Source organism: Primulina tabacum, chromosome 4 (assembly GCF_025594145.1).
Source record: "Primulina tabacum isolate GXHZ01 chromosome 4, ASM2559414v2, whole genome shotgun sequence".
Classification (NCBI taxonomy): Eukaryota; Viridiplantae; Streptophyta; class Magnoliopsida; order Lamiales; family Gesneriaceae; genus Primulina; species Primulina tabacum.
Genome location: NC_134553.1, coordinates 11,038,353 through 11,059,253, shown reverse-complemented (window position 1 = coordinate 11,059,253; position 20,901 = coordinate 11,038,353). Strand labels below are relative to the sequence as shown.

Here is a 20,901-nt window from a genome sequence, read left to right as displayed (position 1 = left end):
CACAGAAATACCAACACTTGGTGAACTTACGTTGCATATTCGAATATCCAATATTCTATTACATATTATGAGTATCTCATGTACTAAATCAAGTATTTGAAATATGAAATTATGTACTTCTCAAGTAAACTAAGTATTTTAAAATTTTCATGCTTATTTGAGATTTTTTTTACAGAAAATATATTAAATGAGATAAATATTTCATCCAAACGAATCTTCCATGGAAAGCCAACACTTGGTAAACTTACGTTGCATATTTGAATATCCAATACTCTATTAAATATTATGAGTATCTCTTGTACCAAATCGAGTATTTGCAAACTCAAATTAGGTACTTCTCATCCAAATGCATGCATATTTCATGAAAATACCAACACTTGGAGAACTTACATTGCTTATTCGAATATCCAATATTTTAATACATATTGTGAGTATCTCATTTACGAAATCAAGTATTTGCAAACTGAAAATAGGCATTTCTCAAGTAAAACTAAGTATTTTAAAATTTACATGCTCAGTTGGGAATTTGATTTTTTTTTTTACGAAAAATATTAAATGAGATGAATATGTCATTCAAATACACATTTCATGAAAAGACAAACAGTGACTGAATTTATGGTGATCGTTCAAGATCCAGTATTTTCTTACATATTTAGAGTATTTAAAGAATCAAATCAAGTATCTAAAACTTAAAAATAGATATTTTTTATGTCAAAATAAGTACTTAATCTTATATTAATGATGATTGATGAACTATATTTTTTTTAAAATAAAATGACATGAATAAGTCATCATAATGTATTTTTAATGAAAAACCAACAACGACTGAATTTATGGTGATTGTTAGAAAATATAATATTTTTTTACACATTTGAAGTATTCAAATAACAAAATAAAGTTTCTGAAACCACAGAATAAGTACTAATATTTTGGTAGATAGAAAACACACAATTAATTTGGTAAATAAAATTATATATTTATTTAAATAGTAAAAAGGCAAAAATGTAAAATTATCTTTGTAGGTAGTTAAAACTAAGTTTGTAGTGTTGTCAGATATTAATTTATAAAAAACATCTTCTAGGTAGTGAATCTTAAATGAAAGATGTGCAGATGTATTTTTTTCAAATTTGCCCTTGATCTTACGCTATTATTGTTTATTTTTTCAAGAAATTTAATTATATTTTTTTGTTGATACGATAAGTTTTATTTGATTAATCAATATAATAAATATTATTTAATCTTAAAATAAATAAATATAACTTATTTATTTTTATAAATATGTGTCAACGATATTTTTATATATTAATTTAAAGAGTATGATAAGTCATTAGTGAAAAAACAATGAAGTTAAATTTATGTTTTCTGAATTAAAATAATAATTTTAAAAATAATTAATTAATATCTTTATAAATTAATAAATTTTTTATAGCCCAACATTATTAATTTATAAAAGTATTATTATTTATAACAAACATGTCATTATTATTTAGATCCATGTATTTTGTTGAGTAGCTCTTTTGTGAGACGGTCTCACGAATCTTTATCTGTGAGACGGTCTCACGAATCTTTATCTGTGAAACGAGTCAACCCTACCGATATTCACAATTAAAATTAATATTATTAGCATAAAAAATAATATTTTTTCATGGATAACTCAAATAAAAGATCCGTATCACAAAATACGACTTATTAGACCGTCTCACACAAGTTTTTGCCTATTTTGTTTTGTCTAAATTTATATAATATGACAAAAATAGTTCCAAACATATTAAAATTAAACACTTGTACTTCCTCTCTGATAGGTGCGCATTAAAACCTAGTAAAAATTATGACATCAGGTCAGAAATGATCCCAACTTATGAATTTAAACATTTATAATCCATTATTTTTAAAAATGCGTTGACTTTTTTAGTTAGTTTTATCGTGCATCTTAAACAATATTGCAAGCCTTTAAATTTCGTAAGTTGGGAACCATTTTTATCACAATATATACCTACAAGAAACCAAAAACATTTTTAGTCAAGGCAAAATTACCAATTTAGTCTTGTATTCTTGTTTATTTTCGGTTTTATTCTTCTGTATTGTTAAATTTTAATTTTAAACCGTTATTTTTTTTTTACAATTATGGTTCTTTTGTGATGTGACAATGACGTGGTGATAATCTTCTATTGATGCAACACTTACGTGAGCACTCGTGATGAAATGATTAAATCTGTCAATGGAAAGATATAATACTAATATCCAATTCTGACAATATAGTTGATTTTTTTTTTTTTAAAAAAAACTAACATTTAATTGTAATTTTTCATTAAAAAAATAAATACCAAATTAAGAGTTATTTCACCCAATTACAAGAGCACATTTAATCACTTGGCCTTAACTGGTTTGGATTTGATCGGGTTGGCCCGGTCAACTCCTTTTGGGTTTTGAAGTGGATATTTGCTCAACGCTATTTTAGATTCCTACTGTCCTAGATGTACAAGCGCATAAATCATAATGGTTCTTCTCGTGTATTTATTTGAATATCAAAATTATTCCTTTTAACTATTTATTATTAATCCATTTCCATTTTTATTTTTGATAAATTTAAATATCAAAATTAATCATAATAAATTACAATTCGCTATATATTTTGAACATATAAATTATTCCTACGACTATTTAAAAATAATCGATTTTGATCCATTTAAATATTTAATAATGTTAAAATTTATCATATTAGTCTATTTTTCATGCAATTAACGACTTTAAATACAATACAAGTTGTAATCAAGCACAATCTTTTGCCATGTCATATAATAATTAATAATTAAATTATATGTAATAAAAAAATTAACCTAAATCATATATAAATCTAAATATTAATTTACAAATACTAAAAATAAATTATTATTTTTTTCGATTGTAAATAATTGTACTATGCTACACCGAAAAATAGTTATTCTTGAATTGCTTTTCATATCATGATTAATTATCTAGCAACTTTTTTGTTCCTTGCATAAATTTATTAATAATGAGAAAATTGGTTAATAAAATACTCGTGGATGCAAATTTAAAATCACGTGCGAAAAGTTAATCATAGGTTTTTCCTCTCCATCGAAACAATATGGCTGTTATGCATGAAATCTTGTTGATTTTTTTGAGGCGAAGCATACAATAATAATAACATGGAGCCATAGCCATAATCACAAATTGGATATAAGCCAAGACAAACTAGTTAGAATGTAGAAATGTCTCTTAATTTGTCACCATAAAATCATGTTAGACAATGGAAAATTATTAGAACAAAGTATATATTATAATTGATCAACCATAAATTAAACCACTCATATAAATCTTGCTTTTAATGAACATATATTTGGAGAACATGTAACCAAAATTTAAACCAAATATAAAAAAGAAAAGTATAGCTTAACTTTTGAAGATTATAAAGCTATATATATATATATATATATATATATATATATATATATATAGCATCTCGTTACATTGCCAAAGGATACTCAGTTGCCCAAACTAATGGAGATTTGAACCATCCCTTTAGATCTTTCTTCTCTCCTTTCCCATTGTGAAAGAAAAAAAAATTGTAGCACAATGGATGGAGAAAACTGATTATTCCTCATAGGGGAATTTATATATGACTCTTTGATTTGAAGAAATGGGATTTTAAAGTATAAAGTTAGTCTGGAATATGTGAGTGGAGAGAGGATCTTCCAAGCATATGCTCTTATATTCCTTTTCAAATCAGGTATTTTAAGATTTATGGCATGATAGGAATCCCACTATTGGAAATAAGTTCCTTCCACTCTTTAATTACTATTACGTTATGATGAAATCACTGTGTTATGTTTTAGATTAAATTTTTGTGAGACTGTCTTACGAATCAATTTTCTGAAATGGATCTTCGATTCGATACAACTCATGAAAAATATTATGTTTTATGTAAAAAAAAATATTATGTTTTATGTAAAAAAAAATATTAATTTTCATAGTTGGAATGGAAGGGTCGATCCGTCTCACGGGTATAAACTCGTGAGATCGTCTCACAAAAATCATTTTATGTTTTATTCCAATATGGACAGTATTCAGCTATATTCCATGCATCGTCTTCTGTAGCACAAATCTTCCAACTGAATCTTGCTTCCTCAAGTTGTTTTTTAAAGAATCAATGTTGTAAGCATGAGATCAAATGAGAATCAGTGGAATTAAGCGTAAAACATGTATAAAATACAATGATTTGGCTGTTAGAGTAAGCGCTCGGTAAGTCAATTTTTTGCTTGATTTTTATTGACTTTTAAAAAAAAAAAACAAACGATGTTTAATATAATGATATTTTATAGTTTTATCCAATTATGAAATTTACTTTATTTTTATACCCATGTAAGCTTTATAGATAGATCCATTGAATATATAATAAGTACCACGAGATCTATTTTTAACATACATCATGAAATTTATTTGGAAGTATAATATATATTCTAAAATTCTAGTCGATTCAGCCGCCTAAAATAAAAATAAATATCAGCTCGAACTTGAGAATATATTATGTGATGTAAATTTCATTGGTAAATGCATGAAGATGTCCATTTATAAAGATGAGTGATCATTTGATGAGACACTGAACAACCGTCCCTCAGACTTTCCTTTGACCCGAGATAACATGGAGGCTCTACGTACAAGCATATACTTTGACTCGATTACCGACTCCATTGAGGGTCATCGGGTGGTGATGTTGGTTGTACTTTCAAAAAACGTAGGATCCAATGCACTGTAGTCGAGGATTCACGGCTTGCCTACGGGTGAAGATATCCTATGTGATTTGATAAGTTAATAATGCAGGGAGTCTCTAGCCAGAGCAAGACATGTGCTTTAGGGAAATATATTTTCTCAGTTGCTTATATGATGTCACTATCATTACTCAAATGTACATCACATGTTTTCAAATTCATTTGCAGCTCTCGATATACCAATGGTTGTATATTTAATTGGGATATATGGGTTGAAGAGATCGTATTGTACGCTAACTATAATCTACTGGTTATTGCCGGCACTATCAATGATCTAGGGTGAATCGACCCTTACTTTTTACTTTAAAATTGTACTAATTTTTTTTTCTATTAATTCAAAAATCACCATTTATAAATAATTTAACATTTTCATAAATTAAAATAATTTAACAATTTAAATATCAAGTGCATAAAATTCCTAAAATCATCAATTACCAAAACTCGACTTCTACCTTTAACATAATCAAAATTAACTTCAAAATAAAGTATAAAATCTCTAATAAAATCCTCAACAAAATCTTTTAAACTTTCCCTATCAACCTAGTGCGGAAATAAATCTCCCTCGGGAATGTACTGTCGTGCTCGATCTATTCAAGCGTCAGCGTCTCTTTCAATACCATCATCACCTGCAGCATTCAAACCTAGCAAGTCTAATGACTCGTTACATTCTAAGTATGAGTAGCAAATAATACATATACAAGCACATGCATTAAAACATACTTTTATTTAAAATAACTTTTAAGCATAAATTAATCATATATCATAAAATCGTAAAGCTTTGCATCCTTTATCATTTTGGATGAAGTTTGTTCCTTGAAAGTTACTAGCCTTTTATCCTCTGGTCGACCGATCAGTCTTAGCTCACTATAGCTAGGGGTTGCAAAATGCAACACGACCCGTCAACCCGATACGACCCAACACGAAAAAAATCAGGTTCGGGTTGGCATTTTTCGTGTTCGGGTCAGATTCGTTTGGGTGGGTTCGAGTTAGTGCCAGGTTAGACGGGTTTTGGGTTGGATCGCAGGTTGACCCAAATTGTTTTTTTTTTTTAAATATTACCTTTATTTTTATATATTGTATGTTTGAACAAAATTTATTGTATATTTATATGATAAATTTTCATTATTTAATATTTATTTTGTATATTTTTTATTTTTTTAACAATTGTTTATTCTATTTAGTAAATATACTTTTAATTTTCTACAATTAAACTTTCAAATTTAAATCGAAAATTTTGTTGTTATGTGTTTAAATTAAAGTATTATTATAATTTTTTATATTTTCGAATTTTTTTCATTAATTATTTAAAAAAATTAAATAAAATTCGGGTTAGGCAGGTTAGACGGGTTGAGTCGGGTTAGACGAGTTTGTGTTTGGGTTGGGGGTTTTTGGGTTGCTTCGGGTTCGGGCTGAAAAAAAAATTGCGCGGGTTGACCTGAAACCCGACCTACCTGACCCGATTGACACCCCTAACCATAGTGCATGGGGACGAACACCAGGCTCCCGATAGATAGGGTCTTTTCCCTCACGAAATTCCCATAAAATTGTAAGTTCATCATTCCTTCTTAAAACGTATCCCCCACATATCCTCAATATCATTTGTCATAGTCAATTCACATTCCTCAAAATATTTTTCCTTTTTAAAGTATAAAATATCACCACTTTCCAAAAATAGCATTTCAACAGTAAAAATTGCACAGCTTTTCCATAAATCATAAAATTCCATATTTTCATCATAAATATTAAAATATCATTTAGTATGTATTATGATTCTTCGGGGCACTACCAAGCCTTTCGTACTACCCGTAATGCAAATGACAATTTTACCTTTGGACCCGAAAATTCTCGATTTTGACCTTTTCTTACTTTTATTGACCCGAGCCTATCCCAAATCATCATATAAGCTTAAATTTGTCCTTTAATATTTTTCTTAGACGTGAAACAGAGCCTTTCAATTTAATAACTTATTGACTAAACCATGAAGGGTTTTTACCCCGAATAAATTCAAAACTTAATATTTTCTTCCCAAATTTTAAACATAAACTTTTCGTCCCTAAAATTAACATGACACCTTAAAATACACCCATAAATATTTCTTAGACGTAAAATTTAGCTCCTCAAATAATTTCCCAATTCATTTTAAAATTTAATCGTACGTGCCGGTTTTAACCCGTATCGACTCAAAACTTAACCAAACTTGAACCATAGCTTATTAACACCTTACTAACCCTTTTTCATCCCAGATAAAGCCAATTAAGACCCTTTAACAAGCCTAAAACCATGCTGGAAAATTCTGCTCATTTCTGAAAACCCTAGCTTGCACAAAACCCTAACTTGCTTCGACCCTAGCCCTTGGCTGACCCAACCAGACCTTATGTAACCTTCCTAGAACCATGACCAAGCCCTTAACAACCAACTAGAACAGCCTCTACAGCCCATGCACTTGCCAACCCATAAACCATCACCTACAAGCCTTGCGCGGCCAACCCCTAGCGTCCCATGCCCTAGCCCTTGGACCAGACGTCCCTTAGCCTATCTAGGACCATCATACACCTCTCTTGATGCCTCTGGAAGTGACCCATATGCAGCACACATCCTTGCCCTTCTAGCACCCAAATTCGAAAACTCAAGTTTATTTAAAACCCAATTTTCGTTCATCATGACACCCTATCATGTCCAGCCCTTAAACAATCACCTAAGGACCCTTAAACATGTGGAAAAACTTCCATTCCCATAGCCCTACCATGAAAGCCTCTTTGTGCATCATGACCATGAATTTAGAAACACAAAAACTCAAGTTTTGTTCACGTCATGCCATAAAAACGAAAATAAAAGGAGGATTTTTTATTTTTCATGCAAACATGATTAATTACGCATAATATGATTTGAATGGTGCAAAAATAAGGTTTATAAACGTGTCTTTTCGTTTAAAACACTCGAAATACGCCTACCAAAGCGGTATAACGTCGGTAACGAACGGAGGACGATTTCTATTTTTTCTACCATTTTTTCTTGTCAAAACTCCACAAAAAACCCACCTTGGGATGCAAGGGAGTCGGATGGTCGTTTTTGGAATGAATAACGAGGAAGAAAAACGAAGATCGAAGGAGAAAAAAAATCGAAAACTTCCCTTGCCAAGAGTCCAAGTTAGCCGTTGTTCGTTCCTTTCTTTCCAACAATTCATGTATTATGTGTGTGTGTTTCGGTGTCTGTGTGCAGGTATTTAGGGGTGTGTGTGTTTAGGTTTAGGTTTAAATAAATAAATAAATAAACAAAAAGGTTTCTTAACTTTTTAATTAATGGACTTAATCAACACTAGATTTTAATTAATAAATTAGGTCCATTAAGATTAATAAAATCATTAGGCTTTAATTAAAAATGTTTGAAATATAAATTTCCAAATATCCCCTTATAAAATACAATAAATTCTTATAAAATACATTAAATTCCTTGGTCCCACTAATTAATTTAAATTTGAGCCTAGAAATGCAATAATTCTTAAAATATTTAAAATAAATATTTTCTTAACTAAAAATAAAAATTTAGCTTTTAAATCTTTAACACTTTAATCGCTCATGTCCTCTGTTCCGGCCAACCACCGATATTCGTCTGAAGATATTTAAATCATGGAATCAAACAAAATTACCCAATTAATCATTTATACACTTAAAATATATCATTCATGCATCCAAAATCATTTAATTAAAATATTTTAGCAATTTAATTATTTTCATGCATGCGGTCTATATGGACTGAATTTCGAGCGTTACAAATTCTCCCCCCATGCATAAATAAAATTCCGTCCTCGAAATTTGTCTAGTCTTGATTATTGAAAAGCTTAGGCTCCCTCATTCACTTCATACTTAATCTTATTGACTTAAATTTTGCACTTTATCCCGCTTTCGCTGTTTAATCTGATATATCATATTTCATTTTATATATTTTGCCAAATTTCTTGATTTCAAGGAACTCAAAGCCATAATTAACTCTACATTCCCTATCAATTATAAATCCTAAGTTACTTTAATTTATTTCATCTTCCTAAAGATTACTTTCTTAATTGGCTCGTTCTTAAGTAATCCTGATCGTATAAGTTATTATCTCCAAAATATATTCTTATTTCCTAACCTAGTTTCAATCCATTACGTATAGTATCCATGATTATAGAACCCATAATAACTGGTACTTACTAAAACCTCATTCTTGTATATGCCAAACATATTGTCCTTAACCCTATCACCAATTCGTTTTCTTAAATCCCAAGCATTCCAAGTACTTAAACGATTCAAGCCTACCGAATTACCATTTCACATCATGATTTGATTCTATATCCCACTATCCAATTGAAAACTTATATGAAACCTCGAAATTCAAGATAATGTCCTATGACCTTACACTTACAAAATCTTAATGTCTTATGGAAGAAAACCTTTATCCACCTTCCAATAAAATTTTTACTCCTAGTATCGTGTAAATACAAAACTTATTGTGATACTCTTTCCTCGGTGCTTATCCATAATCTGTGATTTATTTCACGTAAGGTAGTTATTTAATTGTTATCCCAAAAGGTAGAGTAATTTCTTTATCTCGGAAATATCATTCATTAACTTACTGTAGTCAAGGTAATTCAAGATCCTACATATCCAATTTAAGTGTTTAACATTCCTAAAATCCAAACTTAATATTCACAAGGTAAATCCTTGACCCAAAAATAATTTTTATATTGCAACTTGAAAACTGATCCATGGAGCTTCAGCTCCATCTATTCCCATAAATCTCATAGTTCACAAAATCTAGCATCCATAAAATCATAAATTATTTACCTAATAGAACTTACTATACAATTCAATACATATTTCATACCTTAGTAATCATTGTACTCTTATCACCAATTCAGAACTTAGGTTCCTAATTTCCTAATCCCAAATAAATATTTTATGACACCACAAGTTGTTTCTTGATAACTTTAACAATTCCTCAAATGTCCTAATCCTTATAAGGTTTGATGACAAAATTCTTTCTTTTAGCTTACTGCCCAAATTCCACAATTACCACGTATAATCCTCACCTAATAATTTCTTAAATCCTATAAACTAAAATTTAACAGAAATCATACGAACTCCTAGATTTCTTAGTTTATATTCATCGACTCCTTCATAACATTTCAATAGTTTTGCCTAATATGCCAATATAAACGAATTTCATTTACTGATTTTCTCCTTCAGTCATTGACCCGTTACATATCTTACTAAATTCTAAAATCCAAAATGCAGACCCCCAGATTTTCTGATCCAATAAAAATCGTTGAAGCCAAGGATATTTGTATCTTATGATAAAACCAAAAATAATAATATTTTCGATTAAATGTTATTTTCAATATTTATATACTTTGTTCTTCACGTCATAAACTTATAACACCTATAATACTACTGAAATTCACTATAATCCACCATGATACCCAAAAATAATTAATTCGACGAATCTTACTTTCTCATCAAAATTGTTAAAATGGCCCCATAATCCTCCTAAAATTTGCAATCAAGACCCAAAATTCTTGAATTCTCCAATTTATCCCCAAAATTTTGCACTTTAGCACTCCAAGTTTTCGGATTCATACACTAAGACCTTTGATTTTCGAATTATATCAAAATCACCCTCAAAATTTCCGAAAACTTGCAATTAATTCCCTCAAATTATTTTAATTCAGTCCTTAAGATCATGATTCCTTAAAATTCAACCCACACTATCAAGTCCGAAATTCTCTTCCTGCACAGTATAAAGTTCGAAACATATTGTCCAAAATCACCAAGTTCAATTCGTCTCAACTTAATCTTAGATAGTGCAAAATTTCGAGACACAAAACCAAATTCCCCTCCCGTCTCTGAAATATAATTGTTCATACCGTCCAAACCACGTAACCAATATGTATTTAATTTAAAGAAAAAATGAAACCTCCAAATTTTTATATCATAAAAGCATTCAAAAAAAATTTCAGCATATAAATTATTAAACATTCAACTCACAGATTTGAGGCGTGATTTCTTGAGCTTCTCGGAGTTGTAGTAACACAACCCTTTCGGGATCCTTCGTTCTGATACCAACTGAAATGACCCTTACTTTTTACTTTAAAATTCTACTAAATTTTTTTTCCATTAATTTGAAAATCACCATTTATAAATAACTTAACATTTTAATAAATCAAAATAATTTAACAACTTAAATCTCAAGTGCATTAAATTCCTAAAATCGTCAATTACCAAACTCGACTTCTATCTTTAACATGATCAAAACTAACTTCAAAATAAAGCATAAAATCTCAAATAAAATCCTTAACAAAATCTTTTAAACTTTGCCTATCAATCTAGTGCGGAAATAAATGTCCTTCGGGAATGTACTGTCGTACTCGATCCACTCAAGCCTCAGCGCCTCCCTCAATATCATCATCACCTGCAGCATTCAAATTTAGTGAGTATAATGACTCAGTACATTCTAAGCATGAGTAGCAAATAATACATATACAAGCATATGCATTGAAACATACTTTTATTTAAAATAACTCTTAAGCATAAATTAATCATATATCATAAAATCCTAAAGCTTTGCATCCTTTATCATTTTGGGTGAAGTTTGATCCTTGAAGTGACTAGCCTTTTATCCTCTAGTCGACCAATCATTTTTAACTCACTATAGCACATGGGGACGGGCACTAGGCATCGCCATGGAAATACGCTCGTCGGGCTCCCTCTAGGGCTTTTTTCCGTAAACGGGCTCCCTCTCGGGGCTTTTTCCCTCACGACATTCCCATAAAATTGTAAGTTCATCGTTCCTTCTTAAAGCGGATCCCCCACATATCCTCAATGTCATTTGTTACAGTCAATTCACATCCCTCAAAATATTTTTCTTTTTTCCTATTTAAAGCACAAAATATCACGACTTTCCAAAAATAATATTTTAACATTAAAAATTGCACAACTTTACCATAAATAATAAAATTCCATATTTTCATCATAGAAATTTTAAAATAACATTTAGCATGTATTATGATTCTTCGGGACACTGCCAAGCCTTTCGTACTACTCGGGATGCAAAATGACCATTTTATCCTTGGACACGAAAATTCTCGATTTTAACATTTTCTTACTTTTATTGACCCGAACCTATCTCAAATCATCATATAAGCATAAATTTGTCCTTTAGTATTTTTCTTAGACGTAAACCAGACCCTTTTGATATAATAGCTTATTGACTAAACCATGAAGCGTTTTTACCCCGAATAAATTCAACACTTAGTATTTTGTTCCAAAAATTTAAACATAAACTTTTTCATCCCTAAACTTAACATGACACCTTAAAATACACTCATAAATATTTCTTAGGCGTAAAATTTAGCTCCTCAACTAATTTCTTAATTCTTTTTAAAATTTAACCGTACGTGCCGGTTTTAACCCGTATCGACTCAAAACTTAACCAAACTTGAACCATAGCTTATTAACACCTTACTAACCAATTAAGACCCTTGAACAAGCCTAGGACCATGCAGAAAAATTCTGCTCATTTCCGAAAACCCTAGCTTGCATAAAACCCTAACTTGCTTCGACCCTAGCCCTTGGCTGACCCAACCAGACCTTATGTAACCTTCCTAGGACCATGACCAAGCCCTTAACAACCTACTAGAACAGCCTCTACAGCCCATGCACTTGACAACCCATAAAACATCACCAACAAGTGTAACGTTCGAAAAACCAACTTATGTAAACCACATGCATGCAAATTATTTGAATTGCTTAATTGTTTTATTTAATTGATTTTAAATGCTTGCATGATAGTTATTAAATGATTAAAGGTATGATTGCATGATTAAATGATAATATGACATTATTTCAGGATTTTACTCGAATATTCGATAATAGGCAGGGGAAAGGAGACCGGGGACGACCAAGACAAGAATATTTATTTTTAATTAAATAATTGCAAGGCTTCCTGTGACACCCCAACTCAGGACTTAGCCCTCGAGAAATGCCACCTTACCTAAGTATATCTCGTGCGGAAATAGTCCTTTGAAGTATTATAGACAGTAAAAAAAATCTACTAAACTTTATTAGCAGAAGCGAAATGAACAAGCACCAGTAAATTTCGATGGAGTTATTACAAGACCAAACATAAAACATAAAAAAAAGGATTTATTATAAATATTTTAGACAACCACTGCTAGATCATTCACCGATATTTCCTTATTTATCCAATTCCGGTATACCCGCCTCTGGAAATTACAATAGATAAAGAAAATAGAGAGGTTAAGTCTTTAAGGACTCAGTGAGAATTAAATAATAATCAATATGATGTTAAATTTAACAGAATGATATAATAGACAATAGGGTGAGTATCCGACTATATGAATGCAAAAGATAGAAAATATCATTAGCAAGAATATCGAGCCAATTGAACTAATATACCCGGAACAAAGTCACGTTGTTCAATAGACTCAATTTCCAGACCAAAGTCCGTTGTCCAGGGCTCCGTCTTGGTAAATCATTTTATCATTCAATCATTCGTTCATTCATTCGTTGATTAACCAAGACCTTATTTGGTGAAAGTTCGATAAGAATCACACTTAGTGTGATGATATTACAATGAGAACTTTTCAGTGAAGCATTCCATCATTATGTAATAACAGTAATGAGTAAATTAAGCAGAATAAATTTGACTATGATGCGATCAAGATGATAGATTCTATCGGTAAGAAGGATATAGACATGATTGATGATTTATTATGATAGAAGGAGTGGCCATCGAAGTGATGCATCAACGAGATTAAGAGATACAATAATTATGGACAAGCACAAGAAATCAATAAAACATGGCAAATATCATTTAATAAAATATCATATCATAATTTTCAGGCCAACTGTCAAAGTTATAGGAAGAACGGTAAAAGTAAATTCCTCACCTTAGTAACTTACTATAGATGAGTGTGAGAATCCAAATTTCAAGCCAATCCTATTGAACAAGGTGATTAACATTAGTATAGTATAATACTTCCTAATTCCTTTTTAATATAGACTATCCCCAAAATTAGCTCATAACTTTATATTTTATTTGGTGACATAAAATACCATAGTAATAAGCATATAGAAAATCTTTGGACTCGTCTTATGTCTTAGTAAGAGTATGTACTTTAAATGTTCATAATAATTTACAAAATATTATCCCAAAAGTAACATCATAATTTTTATTTATTTATTTACTTCATATTTTATTTATATAAATACGAATATATTACTCACAAACATATAAAAAAATAGCTTGTAAGTCCAAAAATTATAAAACTTCAAAGCTACTTCTAGTGATATATTTTCAAAGTATTGAAGACAAGAAACAGGTATAAAAGATTCAAACGATCATACAAGTATCATATAATATCTGAAAATCATAGTTTTAACATTTAAAAATTTATAGTAAATGAAATAATCATCCAAAATTTACGAAACTTGCACAGCAGCCTAGAATAATATAGAGTATGCTTCGAAAATTAAAATTGTCATTTTTCTACGGCGACTGTAACACACGCGCCGATTCCAACGGCGCGTGGCCGGCGTCCGGCCACCACGCATGGAATCGGCGCGTGGCCGGCGTCCGGCCACCACGCGTGTCCCATTTTTTTTCCAGAAAACTTAAAATACGATTTCCTACAACTCTTATGTTATAAGCTTTCTGAAATTCTCAGCCGAAACGTGCCAGAAAAGGAAAAACTAGTAAAACTCACACCCCGGCCTCAGCTGCCGAAAAACACTATTTCCGAGGCCGATTCCAAGAAACCAAAGATATGAATGAGAAGTATGACATACAATGAACAACCTTCATGTTGATACTAAGGTGAAATACGGCCAGCAAAATTACGGAAATTGGGAGTGAAAACAATACCTAAAAAGTGAGTTTTCCGGCACTATTTCCTTCTCGGGCAGCGGTGGTTTATGAATTTTGACGAAAAATTGACTGCTAATTTTTCGACACCTCCTTCTCTGATAGCTTTCTGGGTAAGTAGAGAGTTTTGAGGAATTTTTCTAGAGTTTTTGGAGGAGTTTGAGGTATAGAAATGAATTTTTTTCTTATTTTTCTCAACTATTAAAAAGCCTCATTCTCACACAACTCAAATCCTACTCTCGACCAGCCCTTGAAACTCAAAAATTAGGCTAAGAAACTCTTGAAATTCATCAAGTGAATGGCTTTCTTTTATAGGCAAGAAGCAAGCCTTTCCTCCAATCTATGTTGGACATCTTCCGATTGCCGGTTGGGCAAGAAGGAAGGTGGAGTGTTAGTTAAGCAAGTATGATGATGATGATACCTCCTATGCATGCATGTATGAGTAGCTAAGAATATATTTAAATATTTGACTTAGTTATTTCATTTTATTTTATTTTTAATAAATAAAAAAATTTATTAGTAATATATAATAATTAAATATATACCTAATTATGAGGTATTACACTTCTTAATGTGATTAAATAATTTATTTATTTTTTTAAAAATGTTAGATTTCATATTATTTTACGAGTCGAGCTCGATTTTTCCCGGGAAGCCGATTTTGATCAAATAAGGAGTTTTAAAAATATCACAAATAGTATTTTTGGGAAACTAATTTTATAAACTTTTATGTTTAAATTAAATAAGATTTATTGAGCTCAATTTAATTAAATTGAGTAGGCCCAATTGCTCCTCTGCTTGGAGGCCCAAAACCAAAGCCCATTAACTTGCAACTAAATATATAAATATGTTACATAGGCTTTCAAAACACCATAATTCACCTATACCAGCCAAAAATATACTATTATCACACTAGAATTTCAAAAATATCAAGAGGAGGAAAATCTAGGATTCTTCGTCGTCCGGTCGTCTAACTTCGCCCCCTCGCCAACGATCGTTTATTCGAGCGTTATAAACGCAAAGACACATTTTCTAAACTCTTTTAAACATCATACGAATCATAATATGCATGATTTAATTGTTTATGCATGAAAAATACGTTTGTACGATTGGTTCAACGTTTTATCAAATATTTTCAAAGTTTCAACGATTTAATGCTTGGTTTTGAAAACGTTATGAAACCAATGGACACGCTGCCAACATAGGATGATATATGAATGAACTATGAATTATTTGAAGTAAAAACAAGGCTGGAACCATAGGATCAAGGGCTGTGTAAAGTGGCTAGAAGAGGGGAAGGTTTCCTTGCATGTTATGGGTCATGGGGTTCGTGTGAGGGCTTGGCTGGGCCTGGGCTTGAACAGGGATGTTGGAGGCCTGGTGAGGAACCTATCTAGGGTCTGGTAGGGTCCGTGTCTAGTCAGTTAGGAAGAGTCCATGATCACATGGACCCCTCCCTTGCATGTAATTGGTGCAGCCGAGCGCTGCAGCCTTCGAAAGGTTTAAGGGCTGGCTAGGTCATCTAGGAGGTGGCTCAGGGTGAGAGAAGGTCAGGAAGGTTGGGACTCGAGGGTGGCTTGAGCAAGAGTCCTAGCCGAGGTAGTGAACTCACAGTGCCTAGGAAGAGCACCTCGCGCGGCTGCTGGTGCAGCAGGCTTGCAGCACTTCGTGCACGGGTTCAGAGGTCTGGGCTGGCTTTGGTTGGGTCTGGACGTGTTCTAGGGTCGGTGAGGGTCAGGTGAGCTCGGTGGTGGCTCGGCTAGAAGAGTCCTAGTTAGCCAGGAGTCCTAGGCGAGAGTGAAGGGTCACGTGCAGCTTTGTGTCTTCTATCCAGGAGAGTTGCGTGAGTTAGGATCAGGTTCTAAGGGTTAGGATTGGTCAGGATGGTGCCTAGATGGGTTGGCTAGGGCCTGGCTTGAGGTGGCTCGACCATGGCTCGGTGGATCGACCATGGCTCGGTGGAATAAGGAGACGGCTCGGTGAGTTCCTTGAAGGGTAAAAAACGAGAATTTAAGAATATAAATTGGAACCAAGGGTCCACGGGGGTGGTTAATGGCTCACAAGGGTAGTTTAGGTAATAAAAAGTCTATGTTAAAAATTTGGGAAGAAAATATTAAGTGTTGAATTTATTCGAGAATTAAACGACTCGCGAATTGTTAATTAAAGAATTAATTGAAAAGTCTCGATTTAAGCTGAATAAAATTATGGAAAATTATATTTTAGCCTAAATGATTATTTGGGATAAGTCCATGTCATTAAAAGTAAGAAAAAGATAAAACAATCATTTTACACTTGAGAATTACGTAAAGCTTGGCAGCGTCCTAAAGGATCATAATGCATGTGAAATGATTATTTTATAATTTAAAATGCTGATTTTGACGAAAATATGATATTTTATGATTTAAGGTAAAAATGTGCAATTTTTACTGTTAAAATACTATTTTTGGAAGTTACGATATTTTACGCATCTAAAAGAAAATGAAAATTATTTTGAGGGATGTAAATTGACTGTGACAAAAGATATGATATATGATTTTGTGGGGGATATCGTGAGGTCCAAGGCCTTGAGAGACCCCGTTTACAGGACAAGGCCTTAGAGGGACCCCGACGATCGTATTTCCATGGTGGAGCCTATGCCCACCCCATGGGTCATTTGGAGCTGAAGACTGATCAGTCGACCAAAGGATAAAAACTAGTCACTTTCAAGGATCAAACTTCACCCAAAATGATGAAGGATTGAAAGCTTTACGATTAAATGATTTTCCAATATATAATTTATTTATGCTAAAAATGATTTTAAATAATTTATTTATGCTCAAAAAACTATTTTAAATAAAAATATGATTTTTAAATGCATGTGATTGTAATGTATTATTTGCTATTCAGGTTTAGAACGTGATGAGTCATTAGACTCACTAGATTTGTATGATGCACGATTTGATTACATTATGGGAGACGCTTACGCTTAAGTGGTTCGAATGCAGCAGTACACTCCCGAGGGACCTTTATTTTCCGCACTAATTTTATAGATAAAAGATTTAAAGATTTTTTTAATGATTTTATTAGGGAGTTTTATGCTTTAATTTTATGTTAGTTGATCTTTTTAAATATCGCCGTAGGATTTTTGGTTAGTTGATGATTTAGGGATATTTTTATACACTTGAGATTTTAAATGTTGAATTATTATGATTTATGAAAATGTTAAGTTATATTATTTAGTATTTTCGAGTTTATGATTTATATATGAAAAAAGTCGAGGTCGTTTCAACAAGCCTTGCGCGGCCAACCCCTAGCGTCCCACGCCGTAGCCATTGCACCAGCCGTCCCTTAGCCTATCTAGGACCATCATACACCCCTCTTGAAGCCTCTGGACGTGACCCATATGCAGCACATCCTTGCCCTTTTAGCACCCAAATTCGAAAACTCTAGCTTATTTAAAACCCAATTTTCGTTCATCATGACACCCTATCAGGTCCAGCCCTTAAAACAAGGTATTTACCATCTTATTTCCTATAAATAACTGATATATATTTCATTTAAAGTCTCTAGACATTCTTGCTTCTAAGCTCTTGTCATTCACATATATCTTCATATATATTGCCATTATTCTTCACCTTCAGCCTGCTGACTTAAGCATCAGAGTGGCCATGCCGGACACATCTCCGGCGCCCATTCACGAGTTCATTTCCTTTGTCTGCAGGTCACGGTGGAAGCCATAGTTCACAGACATACCCCTTGCTCATTTTCCCTAAACAATAACTCTTATCAAATCCGGTGGATTGCCCTGACCCAGCTCACCCGATTCACCTGGATATCATCATTGGCGCCATCTGTAGGAAGCTTGAGCTCAAGACATAGATATGGCTCCTACAAGAAGGATAAATCAGGACACTTCCTGGGTTCTGGGAGATAATGCACTTACCTCTAGACAGGGTGGTCCTCCGCCCAACGGACCTCCACATGTCATTACTTTGTCCCCAAAAGAGTTGGCTCGGATTATATTTGATGCCGTAGAGAATGCTGTAGCCCGGAGAGACCCTTCTCATCGTGCTACACAGTCTGAAGGAGAGCAGCAACGAGAGCAGGAGATGAGGGAGGAGGAACTAAGGATGGAAGAGAGGGAGTCCACTGCCGATTCTAAATCTCCCACTATGGTAGAAGAGTTAAAGGAGTTGAGGGAGAAGATGAGGATTTTGGAGGGGCAGATAGGTGAAAGAAGTAGTGCTTCGGGCAGTCACTGGAGGATGCCCTTTTGTTGATGCTATTATCCGGGAACCTCTGCCCGAGAATTTTAAATCTGCCAAAATCAAGGACTATGATGGCAGTGCTGACCCGGAAGGGCATTTGGCAAGGTTTGAGAACATAACCATGCTTCACTATTATGCTGACAAAATCAAGTACAAAGTGTTCCTAACCACTTTAGTTGATTCAGTCCAAAGTTGGTTCGAGGGGTTGGCTCCTCAAAGTGTACATTCTTACGAGAATTTCCAAAAGTTGTTTTTACATCACTTCAGCAGCAGCAAGAATCATAAAAAGACTACTTTTAGTCTTTTCGAAGTAAAGCAAAGCCCGGAAGAGAGTTTGAGGACTTACATCCAGAAATTCAATCGTGTTGCTCTGGATGTCCCTTTTTGTGCCCCCGAAACTAAGACTACTGCATTTACTCAGGGTAAAAGGGAGGGGGAGTTTTTTTTCGATCATTGACTAAGAAGACTCTCGGGGATTTTGAAGATCTGTTGTCCCGGGCAGAGAAGTATATTAATATGGAGGAGGCTCAGAAGCAGAAGAGGGAGGCGTTGATGAGAGAGAGGGGAGACCGGGTATCTAGACCCGAGGAGAGAGGGCAGAGGAGGGGTAACCCGGGGCATTTCTCTCATCACGTGCCTTTGAAAGCGGCCTGGGCTTGGGATGTTCAAGAATGTAGTAGGGACATGCCACCACCTCAACAATTTACGAGGCCCGAGAATAAGGGATTTTGTACCCTTCATAAAGTATGTTATCATAACACCGAGAACCGCCGCACGATGATGAAAGATTATGTCCCAAACACTGTCCAGGAACATAATTCATCAAATAAGAGGCCGAGATTGTCACCTTGGACAACTCAGCAGCCAGGACCTAGCGCACGGGAAGGTTCAAGAGGTGTCCCGAGTGGGAGAAGGAATAATGAGCCCGAAAGGAAAAGAGCCTCGTCCCCTACCTTGGGGTAATCAAAATGATTTCCGGAGGATCTACTGATAGAGACTCCAATCGGGCTCGGAAGTCCAGGAGTAGGAGGGATTGTATGGAGGTAGAGGGAATGATGAGAAGTGAGGCAGTCATTAGCTTTGGCCCGGAGGATCTTAAGGACGTCAATCTTCCCCACAATGATGCCTTGGTAATTCAAGCCAGGGTAGCAAATTATAACATCATGAGGGTCTTTGTTGACTCGGGAAGGTCTGTGAATGTCATTTTCAAGGAAGCCCTCATACAGATGGATTTGCAGGGGTACCAGCTGGAGACAGTGGAGACATCACTTTTTGGCTTTGCTGGCCACGCTGTTTATCCGGAGGGGGAGATTGTCCTGCCCTTAACTCTGGGCACTCGGGAATTCAAGAAGAGTGTAATGACTACTTTCACTGTTGTGGATGTTCCATCATCTTATAATATTATTCTTGGGCAGTCGGCCATGAACGAATTGAGAGCTGTGGCATCCAACTATCATCAAAGATAAAGTTTCCAATGGGAGGTCAAGTAGGAGAACTTCGGGGAGATCAAACTTCTTCCCGGAAGTGCTATGTGGAGGCGGTCCGGGTAGAACAGAAGAAGGCACAGAGGGAAGAGAAAATAGCGAGTGGTGGGTAAGAGGTGGAGATGATGGTAGAGAGGGGAGAGGTTCAATTTGTGGCGGATGATGATAAAGAAGTGGTGGAGATTGGACCAGGCAAGGAGATCCGGGTGCCTCGGGACCTTGACTCATCCACCCGTGTCAGTTTAATAAATTTTTTAACAACTAACGTTAATGTGTTTGCCTGATCCCAACATGAATTGATTGGGATCTCTCCCCGGGGCACTGAGCATCATCTAAATATTCTCCCGGGATCTCAACAAGTGAAGCAAAAAAAAGAAACTTTGGTCCCGAGAAAGACAAAGTAATTGATGAACAGGTCCGAGATTTGCTGCAAGCCGCCCACATTTGGAAAATACAATTTCT

The 20,901-nt window shown here is 33.7% G+C and overlaps 1 protein-coding gene across 1 annotated transcript; it reads left to right on the top strand.

Annotated features, from left to right (window-relative positions):
• Positions 1-19,923: 19,923 nt before the first annotated feature.
• LOC142541821 (uncharacterized) lies at positions 19,924-20,421 on the top strand. Its single transcript, XM_075648279.1, has one exon. It carries the CDS (start codon positions 19,924-19,926, stop codon positions 20,419-20,421), a length of 498 nt encoding a protein of 165 aa, XP_075504394.1.
• The last annotated feature ends 480 nt before the right edge of the window (positions 20,422-20,901 follow it).

Bases quoted from the DNA above. Each gene is read 5' to 3' on its own strand.
- LOC142541821 (XM_075648279.1), top strand. From the start codon at position 19,924: ATGATTTCCGGAGGATCTACTGATAGAGACTCCAATCGGGCTCGGAAG.